The sequence below is a fragment of the Chiloscyllium punctatum genome, chromosome 38 (genome assembly GCF_047496795.1).
Source record: "Chiloscyllium punctatum isolate Juve2018m chromosome 38, sChiPun1.3, whole genome shotgun sequence".
Classification (NCBI taxonomy): Eukaryota; Metazoa; Chordata; class Chondrichthyes; order Orectolobiformes; family Hemiscylliidae; genus Chiloscyllium; species Chiloscyllium punctatum.
In genome coordinates, this window is record NC_092776.1 from 16,504,592 (window position 1) to 16,531,869 (window position 27,278).

Consider the following 27,278-nt stretch of genomic DNA (forward strand, 5'->3'; position numbering starts at 1 on the left):
TGAGTTCCCATCATACAGCTCGTGGAGTTTAAAATGTATGATGACAGCTGAGAGTAATGCTGATCAATTAAATCTCAGAGTGAAACCTGGATTGATAGGTTCTATGTTTTTTTTTCCCAGTTTGCATACTGTGATGGCCAGTCACCAAATATACTCACACAGAACTGGCAACATATTGTTTTACCAAAAAAACAAGTTTATTACATAGAAGTAAATAAAGTTGTACAAGGTAATTTAGAACAACCATAACATAAATAGGATAAAGAAAAACTTAACCCTTTTACTCCGGAATTATCCTTTCCAGTCACTCAATCTCAAAATTATCACTTCTTTTTTAACACTTTCATTTCTTACTCAAAATGACTCTTTCTAGCCCTCCTCCTCTGACTGCAAAAGCACCTTAAGACTTTTATCCAATTTTGACACTCTAGAGACTTCCACCAACTTACACAGCTTAAATGTTTCTACAAATTAAAATCTCACAACTTGGATATTCAATTTTCTAAATATTCAGCAGTTAATTTTACAGGTAATGACTGAGTGATTTAACCTAATTTTTCAAAAATGCCTGGATAGTATTTTGTCTTTAATTCATTTCTTGAAATAACTCTGACCTTTGTTGGAAAAACAAGCTGCCTTCAGAAACCTGAAAACTAAAAACAATTTGACTCCACTTTCAAATCTAAGTTCTAAAATAATAATAATGACATAGTACAGACCTAATAAAAAGTTAAATAAAAAGTCATCTCAGTAATGCTATGAAACTACCAGCAATGGTCATAAAAGCCAGTCTGGTTCACTAATGTCCTGGTTTTGCCTACATGTGATTTCAGACTCACAACAATGTGGTTGACTCTGAACTGCCCTCTGAAATAATATAGAAAGACACTGAAATCAAGGGGAATTAGGGTTGAGTAAACTTGCTTAACTTTCCAATGATAACCACATCACATACAACATTAAAGAGGAAAAAAAACCTGTGTATTTTTCTCAATGACTCACTGTGCCGCAGTTCTCACTCACTGACCATACACACAATTCTCATTAATTGACCTTACCTACAGTTCTCACTCAGTGCTGATTCCCATTGTTCTCACTCATCAAACATACCCACAGTCCTCACTCACAGAGGATAGCTGCAGTTCTTACTTGCTGACTATGTTCCTAGTTCTTGTTCAATGTGCCCTGAGGACTCACTCACTGAATGTGCCCGAAATTTTCACACATTGAATGTGTTATAATTTCTTACTCACTGACCACGTCCACAATAATACTGACTGTGTCCATGGTTCTCTCTTACTGTCTGCGCCCACAATACTCAAGTAGTATCTACTGAAGCTGAGGCAAGGCCAATACCGTTAGCTGGCCATGTGACTGATCTGTACCACCCAAAAACAGATATTCTGATGGTTAGTCTCATTGTCAGTTGTGGGATCCTGCTTGAAAACATAAAACATGTGTTACCCTAACACAATAATAACTGGGGTTTAGTGAAATTCAGTCACTTTGAAGAACGTATATGGAAGTGAAATGTACCATGTACAAATAAATGCAAGTTTTTTTTCATAAGTTTATAATCATGGACAAATTCATAGTCAAAATACTTACATCTTTTGTCTGAAATTTACTGAAAATAAGGATTAAGACTACTCGATGATTTGTAGTACATTCCCTGCTACTCTTGTAGATAATAGGATGGATTTTCTCACATCCTGGGTTGTGGCACTGGGTGATTGCAGATACAGGTTATGGTTCAAGCTCACAACTCCTGGCTCTGTTCAGCAAAGTACACATTGTTCTTGGTATTATAGTTGCTGTTTCACTTCTCAGGAGGTTGTTGGGCTGTGTGCCAGTCAGGCAGCTGTGTAGTGTCGGTCCATGGTGCTGACTATTTCACTGTTGCACTCCAATCTGTCCAGCACTCTCTGCACTGCGGCCTCACTAACTCCCGCACTGTAACTGTGCCGCACACAGTTCACGATGTGAAGGAAAGGGCAGCCCTTCTCAACATCTATAGCAACAGGAAAAGAATTTATTACTGGGTGCAGGCAGGAGTATATTCTGATAGATTGAAGGTAATGAGAACCTACCAAGACAGGAATGATACTCAGAATTCCACTTTGTGTTCTCCAATCTCTCTCATCTCACCCTCTCCTCTGTTAATCTGATATTTGTAAATCTCTGACCAAGATGCTCTGTGCCTGCTCCCTGTACCCCTTCAGTTAACAATCACCTTTTCCCTTTCACAGGAGCTGCTGTGCATCGTAATCTGTAGTGAACAAATATCACGCTCTCTGAGCTCATTCCCACTACATTCAATGGAATTCTGTAAATGAAGTTAAAGATGTCTTTTCCAACGTGTCTGAGCAAAAAACATTGTACTAAAAAGAGCTCACTGTAACCAATGTTACAGTAGTTAGTGACAACAGAATTAGATCAATCACTAGATGATCACATGCTCAAAACCATCAGAAAGTGACATGTCACTGTGGGATTGCAGAAAAATCCTGCTGGGCTCAGAAGATGGCTGGTTCAAGTAATGAATACAGATTTATAACATAGTGGGATGTTGAGCATGGGCAACATAACCTCAAAAATCAGGGGACATGTTTGTCTGATTCCATTTCTGAAACTCACTGGGATACTGCTTTTATATTAAAGGAGTTTTACAAGAGCACATCATCATTTACCACTACCCATCCCACATTGTAACTGGTCACCTCACCCTGTTGCTGACCCAGAGGTTGACACACAGAACACGCTAACCTTAACTTTAACAAATGCAGCAAGATTCTGAGAGAACATCACTCACGTTTTGGTCGTGTGGAGTCATCTTGAATGATTCTGAGTGTTGCATTGTGTAATTCTTTCTCCTCATCAGTCACCTGTAGGGCAATCACAAGCAAAAACCATTACTACATCATTATTAACACACTCCACTGTACCCCAGCTCCTGCTGCTTAGCTTAGGCAGTGATGCAATTTTAACCCTGGTGCATTCTAGGCACCGATACCGGCAAAACCAGAAATTCCAGGGCCAGCAATTAGTGTTTCATTATAGTCAATTAAGAAGTCAAGGATTAGTGATCAACAACTCTTTTGCTTAAAAAGAATGTGACCTCAAAAATCTGAATTTGGAATAAATTACTGAGTTGGCATTTATCAATAGTTATAAGTTCACTGAGTGGTCAGCTTTACAGCAATATTACAAACTATAGTTTTCAAACAGCCATTGGCGAGGAGCCATTTAAATAGCAGCTAAATGAAATTGACTAGGATTGGAGGATGGGATAGAGACTGACTAGGCAATGGTAATGATTTGTGGCAACTGGTCACCAATGGAAACTTGTAGATACTTGAGGCCCATGATCTTCATTAATGGTCTGAATGACAAAATTCAATATTATGGATATTGCTAAGTATTCATAGCTATGAAGACTCAAGATAAGTTGAATGAATTATGAGCACTGTTTAATAAAGTAGCACCTGAACTTTGTGAAGGGCATTATCACCAACAGATGGAATGTAATGCTTTTCCTTAAGGTCCTCACAAAAGAAAGCAGAGAGGAGCAAGATAGCAGAGAGAGGGAGAAGGTGAAAGTGGGAGAGGAGGGAATAGGATGGGAGAGAGAGAGAGAGAGAGAGAGAGAGAGAGAGAGAGACAGACACACACACACACACACACACACACAGAGACAGAGAGAGAGAGATCAGAATTTAGCCTCAGCTGGTGGTTTGGCCTAACGCTTACCAGGTACAGCTTGCTAGGTCCAGCCACTTTCTGGAAGATAACTCCCTCTTCCTGAAGGGCACAGACAGCTTCCTGAAAAACTTCATGAATCTGCCTTGATACACAGGGTGTTTCCTTTAAAATAAAGCAGTGGATACATAATTTACCAAAAGGGAAAGAGAACATGTTTATAACGTATCATAAATATGGATGAGTTACCTTGCTGAGCTAGAAGATTTGTTTTCAGATGTTTCGTCACCATGACTAGGTGACATCATCAGTGAGAGTCTCCGGTGAAGTACTGGTGTATGTCCCATTTCTCTATTTATAAGTCTTGGTTTCTTAAGGTGGATCTTGTCATTTCTGGTTCTGTCTTTCAAGGGAAGGTAGATGGGATCTAAATCGATGTGTTTATTGATGGAGTTCCGGTTAGAATTCCAGGCCTCTAGGAATTCTTGTGCATGTCTTTGTTTCACTTGTCCTAGGATGTGTGTGTTGTACCCACCTTAAGAAACAGAGACCTTTACATACAGAGGTGGGACATACCACCAGCACTTCACCAGAGACTCTCACTGATAATGTTACCTAGTCATGGTGACGAAATGCCTGAAAACAAACCTTCCAGCCTAGCAAGCTAACTCGCATCCATATCATCAACCTGAGCTACAAATCTTCTCAAAAATATGTTCGGTAATCCCTCACTTCCTGTCCATCCACTGTGAACTTTGGGCTGAGTGCTCTTGTAGATATGTGCTCACTTGGTTTTGTTGAGCAATGCAGACCAGTGAATCAATGGCCTCCAGTTCCTGCTGGTAGAAATTTTTCACTCTGGTTTGATCCAGGAACTGTTTGATCTTCCTCTGCAGTGATAGGATCTTCCCTCCCTGTTGACTAAACAGGAGACAGTATCAGCAAATGAAAGAAGTGAACAAACTGGTAGGAACCAAATAGCAAACAAACCGAACCAGATACAGCAAAATATTGATTTGCTCACATAATTTTAGCCTTTGTTCACTCCCTCTAGGTTTTGTACCGGCTTCCCATGCTTCCATCACTTTTCCCATTCTCTTTCACATGTGCTCTCCCACTTCCCTTCTGTCTCTAAGCACTTTGCCCATTACACAGACTCCAGACTTGCATCTGTTCTACCCAACACCTCCACACATCTCCTCTTGCTTTCTTTCACTCAGTTCACTCTTTCTCCCCTCTGCTGTGATGGTTCTTACTTTGGTTCAGTTGAATCCGTTGAAATTTTAGAAGTTTTATCATAAAAGTTTCGGTATAAATATGGGAGCTCCAGCATCCGAGCGATTTGTGCAGTGAACACGGGATCAGCAATCTTAGCTGGAAAAAAAGAACACATTAAAGAAATCAGGGATCCCAGATGGAGGCACTAGAATCCAAGCTCAGCATCTTAACCTCCACTCAAACCCATGCCCAGCTTCTCAACAACAGAATCTGGGGCCAACAACTTAAACCCACTTGACACTGGGCCCAGCATCATAAACTGATTTGACCCTTGGTCCAGCATCTCTGGGAGTTTTCCAGAGACACCCAATCATGTAAACACAAACTTGTGAGTGAAGACACAAAAGGGTCCCACTGTACTGAGATTCCACAAAAGCTCGCATATACTCTTCACAGGCCCAATCCCTCCATTGGCACAAATTTTAGTCTTTCACATCTGTAAGCCCCTCTTTCCCCCCCTTGTCCATAGACTCACATACATTGGTGGAGTGGATTTCTCTTTGCTCTCTATAATCTTTTAGCCAGCCCCTCACATGGACGATATCACCTAGTTCCAACTGAGAGTTCTGTTGTTCTAGCTGAGTGATCTTGTTCAGCTGCTCCAGGAGATTCACACCAAATGAAAACGAGGCTGTGGGAGGAAGGCAGAATGTAGGAGAATCTGATGGGAAAGATTAGCATAGCTGTTTTATTCTATGAAACCAATGGATCAGATCAAAGCTTTCCGAACTGTCAAATCCAATTATGCATGGTGGCGGATAATTAAAAGGACTATCTTGATGACAACACTTCTAAAACAATTGCATCCTCAGTAATGGGTCAGCCCAGCACATCAGTACAAAAGGCAAGCCTGAAGTACTTGAAACCAGCTTCAAGCCAGAATTTGTTCCATATCAGCCTCCACTGGAGATCCTTAGAATCATGATGCTAATTTTCAGCCAATTCAATTAATTCTACATGATTTCAAGAAATGGCTGAAGGCACTGGATATGTAAAGGCTATAGCCCTGACAACATTCTGGCAATAAACTATAAGATACAGGAGCAGAATTAGGCCATTTAGCCCATGAAGTCTGCTCTACCACTTAATCATGGTTGACATGTTTCTCTCACATTCTCTTGCCTTCTCCTTGCAATCCTTGATCCTCTTACTCAATCATGAACGTATCCATTTCTGTCTTAAATACACTCAACGAATTGGCTTCCACAGCCTTCTGTGGTAATGAATTCCACAGTACTGAACAATACTGAAGACCTGTGCTTTGGAACTGGCTGCATCCTAGACAAGATCCAGTAAAGCTAACACTGGTAGCTATCAGATAAAGTGAAAAATTGCCCAGTTAGGTCGTGTCCACAAAAAGCAGGGACAAATCTAACTTGGCCAATTACTGACAAATCAGGGTACTCTTGATCATCAGCAAAGTTATGGATGCAGTTGTTAATAGCATTATCAATTGCACTGTCAGAGGGACAGTACTGATTATTTATTCATTGTCATGGGGTCAAAAATTCTGGAATTCCCTCATTAACAGCAAATGGATGTTGCTCCCTCAATGTTTTATAGCAGCTCAAGACACTTAGAACCACCTCAAGGGAAATTAGGGATGGCACTAAATGTGAGAATGAAAATTAAACCATGGTACCTGGTTTTATATTCTCCAAAGCTCTTTGTTTCTTCCAACACACACAGCTGATCACTCCGGTTCCATCATCCACTGCAAAACAGATCCACTAGTGAGCAAGCAGGACGGGCAATAAGAGAGTCATTTTGAGCAAAAGTGCCAACTCAGAAACCAGTCATTTAATTTACAGTTATTCCTTGAACCTCATGTGGCCCATGTATATTTAAGACTGAGATAGGTAGATTCTTGATCAGGCAGGCAACCAAGGTTTAAGGTAAAATCTAGCAAATTGGATATTAGGAATGTTGGATCAGCCATGATCCTATTGAATGGCACAGCAGGCTTGTTGGGGGGGGTGGGGGGGGGGGGGGGGGGGGGGGTGGAGGGAAAGAGATGCCAAATGGCCTACTTTGGTTCCTATTTTGTATGTCTTATTAGTGAGGGTGGTCTACTCAGTCTTCCAACTCTGAAAGAATTAAGAACTGGGTTTCAGGTTCCAAATGGGGTTGTGTCCGGGGAGTCGGCAGCTGTGATGAAAAATCATCAATCTGAATAATTAATTCTGTTTTCTGCTATGGTGGGTGCCTGATCTACATCCAGCACCATGATTTTATTTCAGATTTACAGTATCTTTTTAAGAATCCCTACAGTGTGGAAACAGGCCCAACAAATCCACAACAACTCTCTAAAGAGTATCTCACCCAAACCCATTCCCCATCATTCAACATTTATCCCTAACTAATACATCTAACCTCCACATCCCTGAACACTGTGGGCAATTTAGCATGGCCAATTCACCTCTCCCCCCCATGCACATCTTTGGATTGTAGGAGGAAACCGGAGCATCCAGAGAAAACCCATGCAGACACAGGGAGAGCATGCAAACTTCACACAGACGCCCAAGGCTAGAATCAAACCCAGGTCTCTAGCACTGTGAGGCAGCAGTGCTAACCACTAAGCTACATGCCGCCACTGTGGTGTCTTACTGTCCTGCAGAATGTTTGTGCCCTCATGTTGATGAGCAGACGGGATTGGGGATGGTAGGGGAAGGTGGAATAAATACATAAACTCTATTCAGAAATACCGACCTCCGAAACTAACAGACTTCTCCCTCTCTCGCTTCTGGACAATTGTACCCAAAATGTCCACCTTGGTGATAGGATGGGTTTTATAGAAGAACACTCCTACGCAAATGAAGGGAATTAAGAATTAATCACTGCATTAATCAGCAAACACAGAATTTTAAATACTGGCAAGGATCATAGCTAAACCGAGATACACAGATAAATGATCACCAATATTAGGCAAATTGTGTTGAGTTCTTTAGGTACAGTAACGGAGGTGGCAGGGGAACTCAATGAAAATAATGTGGCTGAGGTTGTGAATTTGGGCTTTCAAAATGCATTTGTCAAAGGACCACAAGAAAGACTTGTTAGTTAAACTAAAGCCTATGGCTACATGGATGTAAAATTGGCTGAGGAACAGAAAGTTGAAAGTAGCAGTGACTGGTTGTTTTTCAGAGTGGAGAGAAACGCACTTGGTGTTTAATTAGGGGTCAGTTGAGAACCACTGGTCTTTTTAACACATACAATTATCTGGGCTTGAGCATTTAGGTCAAAATTTCAGATTTTGCATATGATTTGAAAAATAGAAGTGTAATAAACATGAGGAAAACAACAACAATTTTGAAATAGACTTTTTTATTTTTAGTTTGTGGAACATGGGCATCACAGGCTGGCCAGCATTTATTGCCCATTTGTAGTTGCCCTGAAGAAGATGTTGGTGAGCTATCTTCTTGAACCACTGGAGTTGACACACAATGTATTGACCCACAATGCCATTAGTGAGGAAATTCCAGGATTCTGACTCAGTGACAATGAAGTGACAATTTTACAAGTTAGGATTGAAAGTGTCTTGGAGGGGAACTTGCAGGTGGTGCTGTTCACATGTACCTGCTGCCCTTGTCCTTCTAGACGGAAGTGCTCATAGAAGGTGCTAAGGATCTTCGGTGAATTTCCATACATCTTGTAGATAGTACACACGACTGCTACTGAACATAGGTCGTGGAGGGAATGGATGTGGTGTCAGTCAAGTGGACTGCTTTGTCCTGGGTGGTGTCAAGCTTCTTGAGTGTTATTGGAACTGAATTAATTGAGGCATGTGGGGAGTATCCAATCACACTCCTGACTTGTGAATTATAGATAGTGGACAAGCTCTGGGGAGTCAAGAGATGATTTACGTACTGCAATATTCCTAACATCTGATCTGCTCTTGTAGCTAATGTGTTTATGTGGCGAGTCCAGTGGCATTTCAGGTCAATGGTAACACCAAGGATGTTGATAATGGGTGGTTCAGTGATGGTTACACCATTGAATATTAAATGGCAGTGGTTAAATTGCCTCTTACTAGAGATGGTTATTGCCTGGCATTTGAGTGGTGTGAACGTTACTTGCCATTTATCAGCCTAAGCCTGGATATTATCAAGATCATGTTGCATTTGAACACAGACTGCTTCAGTATCTGAGGAGTTTCAAATGGTGCTTTACATTGTGCAACCATCAGTGAACATTTCCACTTCTGACCTTATGATGGAGTGAAGGTCAATGATCAAGCAGTTGGAGAGGGCTGGGTCTAGGACATTACCATTAGGAACTCCTGCAGAGATGTCCTGGAGCTGAGCTGACTGACCTCCAACAACCACAACTATTTTCCTATGTGACTCAATCAGCGGAGAGTTTGCTCCCTGATTCCCATTGATTCCAGTTTTGCTCCGGCTATCACACTCACCTCACTTCTGGAATTCAGCTCCTTTGTCCACGTTTGGTACAAGGTTGGAATAAGTCAGGAGATGAATGGCCCTGGTGGAACCCAAACTGGGTGTCACTGAGCAGATTATTGCTGAGCAAGCTGCTTGATAGCACTCTTGATGACACCTTCCATCAACTTACTGATGATCCAGAGTAGACTGATGGGGTGGTAATTGACCGGGCTGAATTTGTTTCATGTCGTTGGGGAGATGTCAGTGTTGAACTGTGCTGGAAAAGCTTGGCTAGGACAGTGATGTGTTCTGGCGCACAAGTCTTCAGTACAGTTGCTGGAATGTTGTCAGAGCCCATAGCCTTTTCAATATTCAATGCCTCCAAACATTTCTTGATATCACGTGGAGTGAATTGAATTGGCTAAAGACTGATATGGGTGATGCAGGGGACCAGGGGAGAAGGCAGAGGTGGATAACCCACTCAGCACTTCTGGCTGAAGATTACTGCAAATGCTTCAGCCTAATCTGTTGCACTGATGTATTGGACTCTTCAATCATGAGGATAGAGATATTTTTGCAGCCTCCTCCTTCAGCGAGTTGTTTAATTGCTCATCATCATTTACAACTGTAAGCTTTTTTCCTTTTCATTCACAGGATGAGGGCGTTGCTGGCTAGGCCAGCATTTATTGTCTCTCCCTAATTTCTCAAAGGGCAGTTGAGAGTCAACCATATGGTTGACAGTCTGAAGTCACAAGTAGGCCACACCAGGTAAGGACTGCAGTTTCCTTCTCTAAAGGACATTAGTGAACGAGATAGGGATTTTATTTGTGCGAACCATTGACAATGGTCAGACTCTTCATTTGACTCTTAATTCCACCATCTACCATGGCAGGATTTGAATCCCAATCCCCAGAACATTACCTGGGTCTCTGGATTAACAATCCAGCAATAATACCACTCGGTCATTCTCTCCTCGAGACATGACTGCAGAGCTTAGATCTGTCCCGTTGCTTATGGGATTGCTTAACGCTGTCTATCACTTGCTGCTTATGCTGCTCTGCATGAAAATAGCCTTGTTAGTTGCTTCATCGGGTTGACACCTTATCTTCAAGTATGCCTGATATTGCTCTTGGCATGCCCTCCTGCATTCTCCATTGAACTAGGGTTGATCCCCCTGACTAGATGATAATGGTTAAGTGGGGGATATGCCAGGCCATGAAGTAGCAGATTTTGAATTAACTGCCAATATGGAGACATAGCTATCAGGTGACCAAGACTGGGAACTGAATATTTAATTTATTGGAAGGATAAGCAAAATAAGGAGGAGATTGGACAATATATAATTCTGCTGCAGTTGATGGCTCACAGCACCTCATGTCTTGAATTGCTAGATCTGTTCAAAAACTTTTTTCACAGTGATATAGTGCCACACATATGATGGAGGATATTCTCAATATGAAGTTGGGATTTTTCCTTCATAAGGATTGCACAGTGGTCACTCTCACTGATACTGTCATGGACAGATGCATCTGCAGCTGAGAAAGCATGACGTGAAGTATGCTTTTCCTTCTTGTTGATTCCCTCACCACCTGCTGCAGAAGGAGTCTAGCAGCTACGTCCTTTAGGACCCAACCAGCTACAACAGTAGTGCTGCTGTTGAGCCACTCTTGGTGGTGAACAGTGAAATCCCCCACTCACAGTACATTTTTCACTTCTGTCACCCTCAGTGCTTCCTCCAAGTGTTATTCAACTTGGAGAACTGATTCTTCATTGGAGGGAGGATAATAAATGAGGTTTCCTTCCCATGTTTAACCTAAAGCCATGAGACTTCCTGGGGCCCAAAATGAACTTTGAGGACTCTCAGGGCAACTCCCTTCTGACTTTATACCACTGGTGAAATAAATAGGCACATTGTGGATGAAATAAATCAGTGAAGTAAGTGTTGAAGGGAAAAGTAAAAGAATTTGAATTAACTGCCAATATGGAGATATAGCTATCAGGTGACCAAGACTGGGAACTGAATATTTAACTTATTGGAAGGATAAGCAAAATAAGAAGGAGATTGGACAATACAGATAATAAGGGATGAGATCAGTAGAAGAGATGGTCAGCAATCTAAAGAAAAGGAGGTAGAATCTATTTGGATGGAGCTAAGAAGCAGCATGGGGCAGTAAATGTTGATAAGTATAGTTTATAGGCTACCAAAAAGTAGTAATAATGTTGAGTACAGTATAAACCAGGAAATTAGAGGTGGATGTAGCAAGAAAGTGCAGTCATTGTGGGTGACTTCAATCTATATATATGAACTGGGTAAATCTCATGAACACCTGGAAGGAAAAAATCCTGAAATGTGATTAAGATAATTTTCTGGAGTAACATGTTGATGGCCTAACTGGGGTACAGTTCTGAGGAAGGGTCACCAGACCCGAAACATTAACTGTGATTTTTCTTCACAGATCTGCTGAGGTTTTCCAGCAACTTCGGTTTTTGTTCCTGATTTACAGCACCCACAGTTCTTTCAACTTTTGTGAGGTATAAGGCTACTTTGCATCCAGTATTGTGCAATAAGAAAAGGATAATTAATAATCTTGCTGCAAAAGAACCTTTATGGATTAGTGATCACAGTATTTTGGAATTTGCCGTTCAGTTTGGAAAATATGTAATCAAACTAGGGTTAAATCTAAACAAGGGAAATTATGAAACTATGAAGAAGTTGACAGCAGTGGAAATAAATAGCAAGAAACAAAAATTGATTGTAAAAGCTTCTAGATATGTAAAAGGAAATGATTATCAAAGATAAATGTGGGTCTATTACTGGTAGAGACATGCAAGTTCTAATAGAAAATAGAGAAAAGCTCAATGATTATTGTGCGTCTTTGCAGAGGAAGATACAAGATGACTGTAAGTAATTCAGATGCAAAGGTCTAGTGAGTGTGTGGAACTGTAAGAAGGTAGTATTTGTAAGTAAAGTAGTATTGGAGAAATTAATGCAACTGATACGATGGAAATCAAATCCATGTCCCTAAAGCAGCAGCCTGGGGCTCTGGATTACCAATTTAATGATATTAGCACTACACCATCACTTTACTTCATAAGGGAATGATTTAATGTGATTTAGATTAGACTACATACAGTGTGGAAACAGGCCCTTCGGCCCAACAAATCCAACCCATTCCCCTACATTTACCCCTTCATCTAAAACTACGGGCAATTTTGCACGGCCAATTTTCCCGCCTCAGGCGACTGACTGTGTGGAGATTGCACGTTCTCCCAGTGTCTGCGTGGGTTTCCTCCGGGTGCTCCGGTTTCCTCCCACAGTCCAAAGATGTGCAGATCAGGTGAATTGGCCATGCTAAATTGCCCGTAGTGTTAGGTAAGGGGTAGATGTAGATGTAGGGGTATGGGTGGGTTACGCTTCGGCGGGGCAGTGTGGACTTGTTGGGCCGAAGGGCCTGTTTCCACACTGTAAGTAATCTAATCTAATCTAATCTAATCTGTAAGTAATCTAATCTAATTCATTTGGAGGAAACCCACGCAGACACAGGGAGAATGTGCAAACTCCACACAGTTGCCAGAGGCGGGAATTGAACCTGGGTCCCTGGCGCTATGAGGCAGCAGTGTTAACCACTGTGCCACCCCATATGGTGCCTTAACATCAGTAGAAATGCATTTAAAAGGGAACTGCATTTAAAAAGGAATAGATACTTGAAGAAAAGGAGAAATCTGCAGGACAACAGAGAAAGCGTTGGGGAGTGTGATTTCTGGGTAGTTCAATCAATAAATGGGATAGTCACAATGGCCTCCTTTGGTGCTGAATGATCACAGGATTTAGTTAAACACAATCACAACAAAATTATCAAAGTCAGAATCAAATTAATAAGACACAAGCTCAATTAAAGACAAAATTTAATTTTATGCTTTCTACAGATTTCCAAAATTGCTATAAATTCTGTATCTTACAAACTTATACTCCACAACCACCTGATTAAAGAGCAGCACTCCAATTAAACCTGCTGGACTATAACCTGGGGTTGTATGATTTTTAACTTTGTACACCCCAGTCCAACACCAGCATCTCCCAAACACGTTTCCAGATTAGGGTGATGCTGCTGCAATATCTGATCTCCACACCAGAGGGCCATCTTCAGTCATTAATCTTGGCAAGAGACTGGAAATTTAGACTTCAAATCATTTCCTCTGAATTTAACCCCATAATGTCCCTGTCCTTGGAATGTAGAGGTACTTTTACTTTGTATCTAATCTTATGATGTACCTGCCCTGGAATGGTTTGGTGGGAACAGCGTTGACGGAGCTTTCCTCTTCAACTTAACCAATATCATACTTGTTGTGGGAGAGTTTGATGAGATAGTACTGAGGAAGCTTTGCTTTGTATCTAATCCAATGCTGTTGCTGACTGGGAATGTTTTATGGGGATTGTGTAAAAAGAACTTTATTTTCTGTTTAAGCGTAGAGATAGCTTTATTCCATAACTAAACATATGTTGCCCTGACCTGGAATATTTGATGGGGACAGTTAGAGAAGGCTTTACTTTTTGTTTAAGATATCAAAACCTGTGCTGTACCTGTCCTGGAAGGTTTTAATGGAGGCAGAGTAGAGGCAGCTTTACTCTGTATCTAACCATACGCTGTCCTGTCCTGGGAGCGTTTGTTATGGACAATGCAGAAGGAGCTTTACATTCCGTCTGAAAGAGTTAGAGTCATAACTTTACTCTGCGTTCAACCCCATGGTGTCCCTGTTCTGGGAGAGTTTGATAGGGACAGTGTAGAGACAGGTTTACTTTTAGGTTAAAAGAGTAGAGGGAATTTTACTCTGTATCTAACTTAGTGAGCTGCAAATGCCACGTTCCTTATTTAAATATACTGTTAATCCAGTGACTCACCTGGAATAGGACATGATTTCTTAAGTTCCAGGATGTCCTTGATGTAGAGTTTTGCAAATACTCCATGTACTGGGTCCAGTCCCCACAACATGCTGGGCAGTGGGTCTTCTGCATTCTTACTCTTCTGTATTTCTGCACACTCTTCTGCACTGTCACCCTGCATAAGCACCAATGCACCAAACTGAACACTTCAGTCTCTATTGCATCCACCTGCAGTTCAACCAGAAGAGATCAAAAAATTGAGTTCACTGTCAAGTCAAATCTGGGAATTTGGAAATCTGTTCCTAGTTAAGTTGTTTTGAAGTCCAGTGGAGTGCTGTCAAACCAACACAATCCTCAATCAACATAAGATTAAAAGGGTTGATCTGAGCGCAACTCTCCCTAAAATGACACTGTAGCCCACCAACTTCCATTGATACCTCTCCCCTCTGGAATACCCCCTCTCCTGGAATCTGTGCTCCCAGCCGTTACCAATATCCCAGGCTCTAACTCCCTGACACTCCATTCCTGGGTTCTAAATCCCAGGGCTCTTTCTTCTGATTGGATGGAGGCAAGACAGGATAAATGCTGAAATAGGTCACAATGGGAGAAGAAACAATTGGAGGCTCTCCAAGGATGTTATGAAGTGCCTACTTAAGAGAAAGGTACTCTTCCTCAAACCTTCATTAAACATCCATGGTGGCAGGCCAAGGACAGAGAGTTTAGAGGGAGACAAAGAATGTCCAGCAACTCTCCATAATTTCTGGTTTCGTTTGGGTTCAGGATTACTAGCACAGTGACATTTTGACTATGCTACCACCTACCATGTACAATCTTCAGTCTAATGAGAAGTGAAAGATTGTGGTCAGAGTTTCTGCCAATTCCACCCTATGATTATTCTATCCAGTATCCTTCAACCCTACTATTCTACTGTAAGATTCACTTCTGTCTCTTCTGTGAAGACAGATGCAAAATATTCATTCGAAACTTCAGTCATGCATCTTTCTCCTCAAGACAATTCCCCCTTTTTACCCTTAATTGATACTACCATTCCTACAGCCACTCTTTTAATATCTTATTGCTAGTATGTGGAAGGAAGGCAGGATTAGTCCGGGAATATTGCATGTCACATTCACAAAGGAATTGTGTGAATTCTCTTGGCTAATTTTCACCAGAGAACCACATAGCGTGGAACCTTGTGAATTTCACATGGGGCCAGAGTTCAACCATTTTATCCACATAGCGCCTGTTGCTATCCATTCACAGTCTGAATGCAATAAAACCGCTCTCATTTTATTTGGAGTTATCAGTAATTGTTTATGAACTGTCATAAAAGAGTAGTCAGAGGGATGAAGAAGCTGAAGTCAGATTAAACAATAAAAAAATTTTTAGTGCTACAGAGGGCAGTCAGGTCACCTGTTGTGTTAGGAAGGTAGAAGCTGGATCAGGTAGCGTTTGGTTTTCATCTTCATGTGTTTCCGGTTTGAAGCATACCAACTGGTTTGCTAGGCAGGAGGGCAATGTGTGAGTGGAGTTCTACACAGACCTAGAGTAGGTGAGGACAGCAAATTTCCTTCCCTAAAATACACTTTTTAAGAGCATTGTTGAAAGATAAATGGTTCAGCTGAGAAGGAAAACTCAACAGATACAGGGCAACCTTGATTATCCAAACGTCATTATCTGAATTTGGATTATCTGAACAAGATCTCAAGGTCCCATTAAAATGGCATTAGGCAACTTAGCATTCAGTTAAATGGCATTATGGCATGCATTGTCAGATAATCGGCACCCATAAGTTACTGCTTGTTTATGATCAGATCATTTACCCTAACAATCAATCATCAAAATAAAATACCTCCTGCCCGTCTTGTTTAGATAATCGAGGTTGTTCTGTACATTACTTACTGTAGATCTATCTATAGCAGTGTGCAAATGAAAGGTGAACTAGATAGGAATGATGTTGAATAAGGCTCAGTAATGTCAATAAATGTAAAGCTAAACAATCCAACCAGTGCAAAGTAGGTATGTTGTAAGTGCAGTTGAACAAAAGCCTGATGAGGTCCTGATTTAACTGTGTCTGGCTTTGGTATTCAACAAATCACCTTGAATATTACACCCCTCTTCTATTTACTGAGTGAACGTAGAGGTACCAAGCATTACACACTTGTTCAAAACAAGGTATACAGAAAAACTCACCAACAAAATGTCAGTCAGTTTTAATCTCAGAGAAGGGAAAGCTTTTAGAAATGATTATCTAGGATAAAATTGATAGTTACTTGTACACATATATATATATATATATATATATATATATAGATTAATTATGGAAAGTCAGTCTAGATTAGTTGAAGGCAAAAATAAAACAAAGAACTGCAGATGTTGGAAATCTGAAACAAAAGCAGAAATTGCTACAGAAATTTGGCATGTCTGGCAGTATCTGTGGACAGAAAGGAGAGTTAATACTTTGGATGGAGTGACGCTTCTTATTTTGAAGAAGGGGCACTGGATCCAAAATATTAACTCTGCTTTCTCTCCACAATGCCAGCAGACCTGCTGAGATTCTGCAGCAATTTCTGTTATTGTTTCAGTTGACAGCAAATCCTGTTTAACTAATTGAGGGATTTTTTTTGATGACTTAACTGAGAGAGTAGGGTAATGTAATTGATGTGATGTACATGGACTTCCAAGAGCATTTAAAAGGCATAACATGCAAGTGGCATAAAATTTGGAAACATTGTGGAATATGATGAGAACAGTGATGGATTTTAGACAGGATTTGACAGGTTGGTGGAATGCTCAGCACAAAGCAGATGAAATTTCATAAAGAGTGAGAAATGATTCAATATATTTTTGCAGGAAGAACATGGGGAGGCAGTTCAAATCAAAAAGAGTACAATGTTATAGGGAAATTAAGGACAGAAATATTTGTGTTCCAATCGTTGAAGATGGCAGTTCAGATTGAGTATGGTTAATGAGGCATTCTGGATACTGAACTTCATATATGAAGGCTTGGAGTACAAAGACAAGGAATTTATTGTGAAATAAAAACTAAACAAATGCTGGTCCAGCCTGTTATGTTTGCATCCCATGAATGAATAAAAACAAAATACTAAACAGGTCAGGGAGTATCTGGGGTGAGAGAAACAGAACACTGAGTAGTCGTCAACTTGAAATGTTCATTCTTTTTGGATTTCTCCCCCCAAGATTGCACCAAGACAGACTTGTGATCGACAAGGAGCCAAAGGTTAAGCAAAATTAAAACTTCATCAGGTAGCTAGTGGAATAGATTCTGTGTCATATGATCCTACTCCATGAGCTACCTGACAAGGAGCAACACTCCAAAAGCTTGTACTTCCAAGTAAACCTGTTAGACAATAGTCTAGTGTTGTGTGGTTTTTAACTTTATCCACACCATTCCAACACCGGCAACTCCACATAAAGGTTAGGCAGGCAAGGCAGGATATTGGAGTTAAAGCCACAGCCACATCAGTCATGATCTTGTGTACTGATGAAGCTGACTTTAGAGGCCAAATTGCCTACTCTTGTTTTTGTTTTTCAAGATATTGATTATTTCCAACATTTTGTTTCAGTTTCAATACAGAAGTAAAATACTGTTAACAGCAATGATCAACTTTTATAACCGATTAAATTGGCCTCAATTAGAAAATTGTGTCCAACTCTGAAACCACATTTACAGAAAGATCTGAAGTACAAAAACGATTCACAATAACGATTCCAAGAATGAGGGAGGTGCACATTTTCAGAAACATTTGAAGGACTTTGGAGACAGTACAAAAAAAGATTCAAAAGAATAATTCCTGTAATGAGGGATATGGGTGAAGATAGAAAATAAAACATTGTGCAATGAATTTCAGCAAAATACAACCAGCTGAGTGAGACACTATACTCTGTCTAATTAAAAAAATCATGTCAGGATTGGATTAAAATGAAAATGAAATACCTACTTTGGCATTTATTCCTCTTAATTAATCCTTAAAGTTCACTTACGTTTTCATCTAAGCAACATTGTTATTGACTAAAATTTGTTGCAGTATATTCTTTACATTATATATAGATTGTCTATCTGATGGATGAGTTAGATGTGAAGGAAACTCATTGCGAGCAGATGAATTGCAGCACATGCATCTAATACTCAAAGTACTGTATGATTCAAAAAATAACTTTAAATATGTCAAATAAAAGCAAAGTACAGAAGATGCTGGAAATCTGACATTAAAAATGCTGGAGAAACTCAGTAGTATCTACAGAAAGAGAAATCAAGTTAACATTTCATGTCCAACATGACTCTCCTGAAGTCTTGATGAGTTTCGCCGGGGTTTTTTTTTATTCTAAAGCATATCAACTGTACCTTTCACGTAGCAGAGCAGATAGATTGAAAAACTTGGGACTGTTTAAGGAGGTTGAGAGAGGTTTGACAGAGTTGTTTAAAATGATGAGGAAATATCTGGACAGAGCTGATAGGGAGAACTGTGGCCATTGGTGAAAAGATAGAGTGTCAGAGTGCACCAATTTAAAGTAATTTCCAACAGAATCAATGATGACGATGACTTTTTTTTTAATCTTACAAGGGGTTAGGCTATGGGACGCGCTGCCCGACAGCGTGATCGACGCAGGTTCGATTGAAAAGTTCAAAAGGGAATTGTATCCTTTACTGAAGGTGAAAGACTTGCAGTGCAAGGAGGACCAGACAAGAAAGTGGCTCTGGGGTACTTGCTATTACAAACAGCCAGTATGGTCCCAATGGGCTGAATCGCCTTCTTGTTTGTTGTAAGCATTATCTAATTGTTGCCAATATCTGGAAATGGAAGCTGCCCTGGCTCTAATCCCCAGGGCCAGGGCCTGGGCCTGGGCCTGAGTTGACAAACATTGAGAACCTCCAGGCCCCAACAGGCAGATTATTTCAGAAAGGTAAAGGGATAGGAAATGTTATCCAAAAACAAACGGGGAGGTCTGAGGAGTTATACTGTACCTGAAGGAATGGTCAGCTTCCCTCTACAGTCTGCAATGAATTGGCAAACTATCAGAATGCCATTGAGAAGCCAACAGGATTGCCCTGGGACTGATCGATCAATCCATGCAATCGCCGCGTGATTGGCGGCGCTGGAAAATGACGCAACCCGACCACTTGGGCCCGCCTCCTCCACGGCTGCCTGTCGCTGATTGGCCGACCTCCCTTGTCACTCTGGAGACGGCAACGGTCGGGGCGCGAGGCGGTGGTGGCGAGCTCGGGTCACGGGTACGGGCTGGTGGGGAGTGCGCGGACCGAGCGGGGTGGCGACAGAGAGACGGATTCCGGGCCCGTGAACGGCGGGCTCCCCACCCCCGGAAATCATCCGAGAACCGTCCCTTCCCTTCCCTTCGTATCGGCGGCCAGCTGGAGCCCGCGGCCCGGGCCGGGAGAAGCGGCGAGCATTGGGAATCGACCTGTACCGCATTTGGGTAGGTCTCTGGAGTGAAAGTCGGAGGTGAGAGCGATTAAAGAAGTGATGAGCAGAAGAAGTGAACCAGACTGAGCAAGGTTATCAGGAGTGAATTGGATCAAAGTCTGGCTTGGAGTGTTCTGGAGGAAAGCCTGCACCTGAAAGAGTCCACGATACAGAAGGGGCAATCTGCAGTAAAACCTGAGTGATTCCGAGTGAAGTGCAAAAATTGAAGTGATCCAGGGTATAAAGAGAGTTCACGTAGTGTCTGGAAGGTTCTGGAGCGAAAGCACAGGATCTGGATCACTGGATTTGCATTTTATTGACAATGTTCTGGAGTGAACTACGGGATCAGCGCCTTCTGGAGTGATGCCGAGGACCAGGAGTGATCCACTTACACTTTAGATTTGGAAATATAGAAGACCTGTTAGGATCTGAAAATGTCCTTCTTCAACTTTCGGAAGATCTTCAAGATTGGTGGGGAGAAGAAGAAAAAACAGTTCGAACATGTGAAAAAGGATGTAAACCCCGAAGAGGTCTGGCAGATCATCGGTGAGCTGGGAGATGGAGCTTTTGGCAAGGTCTATAAGGTGAGGACAAAGCTGCTAAACTTGTTGGAAGGGAGATTGTCGTACTTTATGATAAATAGTTGTAGGTCTTAATTGTTGTCAGAGAAACTTAGATAAAAAGGATGATTTGAAAAGCGGGAAACTTTTAAATTTGTAAAGGTCAGAGAGCAGCTGGTATAAATTAAAGTGGTTAGCATGGTGATTGCTTTTAAGGAACAGCACTTTGCATAGTTGCACTATGGATGCTGTTGGTTAGTAGAGTTTGCTGCATGTTACCTGCCTGTCAATGAAAACTGTTGGAGAAAGTGAGGACTGCAGATGCTGGAAATTAGAGCTGAAAAATGTGTTGCTGGAAAAGGCAGCATCCAAGGGGCAGGAGAATCGACGTTTCAGGCATAAGCCCTTCTTCAGGAATCCTTTTCCAGCAACACATTTTTCAGCAACGAAAACTGTTGTCCAGGCTTTAAAAATCAGTTTTCTTCCCTTCGGGGTAAACTTGGTGCAGGAGAGATTTTATTAGATTGTCACTATAAATGTAAGTGAGAGCACTGTGTGTTGGGCTCTGGGTGCTAACTTGGGAATTTGGTGCAGCTGAGAATTCTGTGTTGAAGTGTTTGAGGTGCAGTCGTTTTTGATTAGCCCCTGCACCTGGTAAGGATTTAAGGCTTTATTTAAATGAGCAAGCATGTGATTATTTATTTTTTTAATATTCTAAATGCAGTCAGTAATTTAACTCAGGAGGGTTACAGGTGATGTATTAAAGTTATAGCTCACCTGATTTAAACAGTTTGATATAACTGCAGACAAAAATTTGTGATATTTCTAAATTTGAAATCTTATTGTTGAAACATAATCAAAATTATAGGACCCAAGATATGTTATACCTGTAGTTGGTGGATGCCAGTGTAATTTATAGCACTACATGTCCAGTAACTATCTGCAACTTGAGGAACCTTGGCTCCAGATTGCTGAGCTGGAATTGAGTGCTTTATACGGAAAGGGGAGAAAGTTCCTTGGATACCTTGTTTCGGGGGTAACTACTAGGTAGGTACTTCAAAATTGGTCTGATGCCAGGGAAGGGAGGCTGAGACTGTAGAAGAGGTGAATATCTGGATGTACAAGGTAGTGCTGGAGGATGCTGAAAATGTGTTGCTGGAAAAGCGCAGCAGGTCAGGCAGCATCCAGGGAGCAGGAGAATCGACGTTTCGGACATGAGGCCTTTTTCAGTGCTGGAGGATGTTTACCTCTTCCAATTGTCCAAAAGGTTCAAGGTTCTTGCAGCTTGACTCCAGTAAGGTGTTTGACAAGGTTCCCCGTGGGAGACTGATGAGCAAGGTTAGATCTCACAGAATACAGGGAGAACTAGCCATTTGGATACTGAGCTGGCGCAAAGGTAGAAGACAGAGGGTGATGGTGGAGAGTTGTTTTTTAGACTGGAGGCCTGTGACCAGTGGAGTGCGACAAGGATCGGTACTGGGTCCTTTTTTTTGTCATTTTCGTAAATAATTTGGATGTGAGCATAAGAGGTACAGTTGATAAGCTTGCAGATGACACCAAAATTGGAGGTGTAGTGGACAGCGAAGAGGGTTACCTCAGAATACAACAGGATCTTGACCAGATGGACCAATGGGCTGAGAAGTGGCAGATGGTGTTTAATTCAGATAAATGCGAGGTGCTGCATCTTGGGAAAGTAAATCTTACCAAGACTTATACACTTAATGGTAAGGTCCTTGGGAGTGTTGCTGAACAAAGTGACCTTGGAATGCAGGTTCATAGCTCCTTGAAAGTGGAGTCGCAGGTAGATAGGATAGTGAAGAAGGCATTTGGTATGTTTTTCTTGGTCAGAGTATTGAGTACAGGAGTTGGGAGGTCATGTTGCGGCTGTATAGGACATTGGTTAGGCCACTGTTGGAATATCACGTGCAGTTCTGGTCTCCTTCCTATCGGAAAGATATTGTGAAACTTGTAAATCTTTTCTGAACCCTTTCAAGGATGTTGCCAGGGTTGGAGGATTTGAGCTATAGGGAGAGGCTGAACAGGCTGGGGCTGTTTTCCCTGGAGTGTCAGAGGCTGAGGGGTGACTTTAGAGTTTTAGAAAATTATGAGGGGCATTGATAGGGTAAATAGGCAGTCTTTTCCCTGGGGTTGGAGAGTCCAGAACTAGAGGGCATAGGTTTAGGGTGAGAGGGAAAAGATATAAAAGAGACCTAAGGGGCAATGTTTTCACACAGAGGGTGGTACGTGTATGGAATGAGCTGCCAAAGTATGTGGTGGAGGCTGGTACAATTGCACCATTTAAGAGACATTGGAATGGTTTGGAGGGTATGGGCCAGGTGCTGGCCCGTGGGACTAGATTGAGTTGGGATATCTGGTTGGCATGGATGGGTTGGAACGAAGGGTCTGTTTCTATGCTGTACATCTCTATGACTCTGAGACCAGGTTCTGTGGGGAGAAAGGGTAAACTGACCATGGTACTGTGCAGCTGGGAGCAATTCAAGCAGGGGAAGTAAAAAGGAATAGGTAGAAGGAAGAAGACATAGATCTGAGGATGAGATTCTGCAGACGAAGTACAAGCACCTAGGGATTAAACTTAAAGGAAAAAAAGAACAACAATGGTGTTAGTCTGGATTGACTTGAGTCTCAGATAAATTGGCATAGAATAACAGCAAAGAAGTAAAGTAAAGGTAAATAGTAAAAAGACAGAAACACAGAGCCTTTATCTGAGTGTACATAGAATTTTTAGTTAAAAATCACGCAACACCAAGTTATAGTCCAACAGTTAAATTAGAAGCATTAGCTTTAGGAGCGCTGCTCCTTCAGGTGGTTGTGGAGTACACATTTGTAAGACAATGAATTTATAGCAAAAGTTTACAGTGTGATATAGCTGAAATTATACATTTAACAAACAATCATGGTATTTTTCAGTCTCTCGTCTGTTAGAATGACCATGTTAGTTTCTCTTCTTTCATATATAAATTACAAAATGTTTTAAAAAAGTTACGTTCTCAGGTTAACTTTTTATCTGAGCTGATACCAGTTGTTAAAGTTAACCTGAGAATGGAAATTTTGAAAAAAAGTTTTGTAAACCTTTGCTATAAATTCTGTCTCTTACAACTGTGTACTCCACAACCACCTGCTGAAGGAGCAGTGCTCTGAAAGCTAGTGCTTCCAATTAAACCTGTTGGACTATAACCTGCTGTTGTGTGATTTTTAACTTTGTATACCCCAGTCCAACACCGGCATCTCCAAATCAAAATATTTAGTGTATGATGAATTGATTGACTGCACAAATAGAAATGAGTCTGATATGATCATTACAGAGACATGGTTGCAGGATGTGGAAGCAGAAGCATCCACAACTAGGACAAGTATATTGAATATTTTGGAAGACAAGAATAATATGGCATGGTGGCTCAGTGGTTAGTACTGCTGCCTCACAGCACCAGGGCCCCAGGTTCAGTACTAGCCTCGGACGATTGTCTGTCTGTGTAGTTTGCATTTTCTCCCTTTGTCTGTGTGGGTTTCCTCTGGGTGCTCTGGTTTCCTCCCACTGTCCAAAGATATGCAGGTTAGGTGGATTGGCCATGCTAAATTGCCCATAAAAGGTAAAAACAATGACTGCAGATGCTGGAAGCCAGATTCTGGATTAGTGGTGCTGGAAGAGCACAGCGGTTCAGGCAGCATCCGAGGAGCAGTAAAATTGGCACTTCGGGCAAAAGCCCTTCATCAGGAATACAGGCAGAGTGTCTGAAGTGTGGAGACATAAATGAGAGGAGGGTTGGGTTGGGGAGAAAGTAGCATAGAGTAAAATAGGTGAGTGGGGTGAGATGAAGGTGATAGGTCAGGGAGGAGGGTGGAGTGGATAGGTGGAAAAGAAGATAGGCAGGTAGGACAAGTCATGGGGACAGTGCTGAGCTGGAAGTTTGGAACTGGGGTGAGGTGGGGGAAGGGGAAATGAGGAAACTGTTGAAGTCCACATGGATGCCCTGGGGTTGAAGTGTTCCAAGGCGGAAGATGAGGCGTTCTTCCTGCAGGCGTCAGGTGGTGAGGGAGCGGCAGTGAAGGAGGCCCAGGACCTCCATGTCCTCGGCAGAGTGGGAGGGGGAGTTGAAATGTTGGGCCACAGGGCGGTGTGGTTGATTGGTGCGAGTGTCCCAGAGATGTTCCCTAAAGCGCTCTGCTAGGAAGCGACCAGTCTCCCCAATGTAGAGGAGACCGCATGGTGTGCAACGGATACAATAAATGATATTGGTGGACGTGCAGGTAAAACTTTGGATGTGGAAGGCTCCTTTAGGGCCTTGGATGGAGGTGAGGGAGGAGGTATGGGCGCAGGTTTTACAGTTCCTGGGGTGGCAGGGGAAAGTGCCAGGATGGGAGGGTAGGTTGAAGGGGGAGGGGGGCATGGACCTGACCAGGTAGTCACAGAGGGAATGGTCTTTGCGGAAGGCGGAAAGGAGTGGGGAGGGAAATATATCCCTGGTGGTGGGGTCCGTTTTGGAGGTAGCGGAAATGTCAGCGGATGATTTGGTTTATGTGAAGGTTGGTAGGGTGGAAGATAAGCACCAGGGGCGTTCTGTCCTTAAGATTGGAGGGGTGGGGTCTGAGGGCAGAGGTGCGGGATGTGGACGAGATGCGTTGGAGGGCATCTTTAACCACGTGGGAAGGGAAATTGCGGTCTCTAAGGAAGGAGGCCATCTGGTGTGTTCTGTGGTGGAACTGGTCCTCCTGGGAGCAGATACGGCGGAGGCGGAGGAATTGGGAATACGGGATGCATTTTTGCAGGAGATGGGGTGGGAAGAGGTGTAATCCAGGTAGCTGTGGGAGTTGGTGGGTTTGTAAAAAATGTTGGTGTCAAGTTGGTTGTCATTAATGGAGATAGCGAGGTCCAGGAAGGGGAGGGATGTGTTAGAGATGGTCCAGGTAAATGTAAGGTCAGGGTGGAATGTGTTGGTGAAGTTGATGAATTGCTCAACCTCCTCGCGGGAGCACGAGGTGGCGCCAATGCAGTCATCAGTGTAGCGGAGGAAGAGGCGGGGAGTGGTGCCGGTGTAACTACGGAAGATGGGCTGTTCTACATAGCCAGCAAAGTGTCCAGGGCTGTATAGATATGTGGATTAGCCATGGGTTACAGGGATGGGGTAGGGGAGTGAGGCTGGGTGAGATGTTCTTTGGAGAGTTGATGTGGACTTATTGGGTCGAAGGTCCTGTTTCTACAATGTAGAGATTCTATAAGATAAATGAAAAGGAAGGTAGGATGACTTTGTTTGAAAGGATAAGAGCAGTAGAGTACTGAACAATGAATTTTGTTCAGAAGATCACATTGTAGAATCTTTTTGCCTGGAAATTAAAGAAAAGGAAAGAAGTAAATCATTTAATCGTAACTCAACAAAAATGTATTCCACTGAAAAAACAATGCAGGGTGAAGGATGCAACATCAATAGCTAACTGAAGAAATTAAGTTTAATATTAAATTGAAAGAAAAGATGTAGAAAGATTAGTGGTGGGTGAAAAGACTAGGACCTCTTTAGAAAGTAGTGAAGGATAACAAAAAATGAAAAAAGTCGGAGTGAGAGAGAAAAATAGCAAGAAATGTAATAACAGACAGTAAAAAGCTTTTTTATGAGTATTGAAGATAAGAGGTAGTTGGTTCCTTAGAAGATGAGACTGGGGAATTAACAACAGAGAATAAAAGAAATGGCAGAGATTTCGAAGAAGTGTTTCAGATATCTTCACAGAACACTCAGTGTTGCAAGGATGTGTGAAAGTCAAGATGCAAAGAAATGTACTTAACATAATGTCTATTGTTAGAGGAAAAATTCTACTAGGAAAATTATGTTTACAAGCCTGGATCTGATGGCCGCCTTGGGTCTTTATGTCCAATCCAGCTACTTCCTTTTAATCTTCCAAACTTCTTGATAACTCAGTTGCATCGCACAGAAATAGACCCTTCGGTCCAACTCATCTGTGCTGACCGGACATCCCCACCTGAGCTAGTCCCATTTGCCTGCATTTGCCTTTCTATTCCTGTACCTATCCAGATGTTTTTTAAATGTTGTAATTGTACCAACCTCCACCACATCCAGAAAAATAACATCACTATTCAAGCAAGGAGATGGACTGAAAGCTGGAAGTGGTAGGCTAGTTAGTCTAACATTACTCATTGGGAAATTGTTTGAAATATTGTTGAGAAGGCAATATTGGGCTATTTGGAAAATCATTGTACAACAAGGCAGTGAAAGTAGTTTTATGAAAAGGAAATTGTGTATTAGAATTCTTTTGAGGATGTAACAAATTAGACTGATAAAGAGGAACCAGTAAACATGTATTTGGAAATCCAAAATGTATTCAATAAGTTGCCATGTAAAAAGTTACTTACTGCACAAGATAGTGTTTGTAATGTAAGGGTTGATATATTAGCATGGATAAAGGATTAGCCAATGAACAGGAAACAAAGTCTGGATAAATGAAACATTTTGGGTTGATGAGCTAAATAGTGTGAGCCACAGGGATCAGTGCTGTGACCTCAACTATTTGTAATCTATGTTAATGACTTGGAGAAAGGGACTAACTATATTGTATCCAAATTTGCTGATGATGCTAAGATAGGTAGGGAAGCAAATTGTGAAGGGGACAGAGTCAGCAAAGTACTATGGTCTCATAAGATAGAGGAGCAGAATTAAACCATTTAGCCCATCAAGTTTGCTTTGTTATTCCACCATGGTTTTGTCAATCCCATTCTTCTGCCTTCTCCCTATATCCTTTGATCCCCTTACTAATAAGAAACTATCTATTATCTTAAAGACATTCAACGACTTTGCCACAGAAGACTGAAGAGGCTTTGAGTTCCACAAGTTCACCTCCATCTGGCTGAAGAAATTTCTCCTCATCTCAGTTCTAAAGGGCCATGCCTTCACTCTAAGTTGTGCCCTTGGGTCCAAATTACTCCTACTAGTGGAAACATCTTCTCCATATTTACTCTATCCAGGCCTCTCAGTATTCCACTAATTTCAATGAGATTGCTCCTCATCCTTAA

The 27,278-nt window shown here is 41.8% G+C and overlaps 2 protein-coding genes across 5 annotated transcripts in view; one reads left to right on the forward strand and one right to left on the reverse strand.

Annotated features, from left to right (window-relative positions):
- Window positions 1-175: 175 nt before the first annotated feature.
- stn1 (STN1 subunit of CST complex) lies at window positions 176-19,348 on the reverse strand. 2 transcript variants are annotated; one of them, XM_072557286.1, is made up of 10 exons: window positions 19,226-19,348; window positions 14,257-14,466; window positions 7,687-7,782; window positions 6,620-6,691; window positions 5,453-5,608; window positions 4,956-5,073; window positions 4,488-4,620; window positions 3,751-3,864; window positions 2,813-2,885; window positions 176-2,011 (listed from the first exon to the last, which is right to left on the reverse strand). In XM_072557286.1, exons 2-10 carry the CDS (start codon window positions 14,417-14,419, stop codon window positions 1,854-1,856), a joined length of 1,083 nt encoding a protein of 360 aa, XP_072413387.1. In that variant the 5' UTR covers window positions 14,420-14,466; window positions 19,226-19,348; the 3' UTR covers window positions 176-1,853. The 2 variants fall into 2 exon arrangements, with proteins under 2 accessions (XP_072413387.1, XP_072413388.1); XM_072557287.1 differs by lacking the exon at window positions 5,453-5,608.
- Window positions 19,349-19,433: 85 nt separating this feature from the next.
- slka (STE20-like kinase a) overlaps window positions 19,434-27,278 on the forward strand; it is a 182,611-nt gene continuing 174,766 nt past the window's right edge. For all 3 annotated transcript variants that reach the window (XM_072557283.1, XM_072557284.1, XM_072557285.1), the window contains exon 1: window positions 19,434-20,266. In XM_072557283.1, coding sequence (XP_072413384.1) covers window positions 20,117-20,266 — 150 coding nt within the window. In that variant the 5' untranslated portion in view covers window positions 19,434-20,116. The remainder of the gene's footprint in view (window positions 20,267-27,278) is intronic.

Coding starts and splice junctions, on each gene's coding strand:
- stn1 (XM_072557286.1), bottom strand. CDS start 14,419: ATGCAGGGTGACAGTGCAGAAGAGTGTGCAGAAATACAGAAGAGTAAG. Junction 5,074..5,452: donor AATCCACTCCACCAATGTAT/GTGAGTCTATGG, acceptor CTTTTTTTCCAG/CTAAGATTGCTGATCCCGTG. Junction 2,012..2,812: donor TGACTCCACACGACCAAAAC/GTGAGTGATGTT, acceptor CTGTTGCTATAG/ATGTTGAGAAGGGCTGCCCT.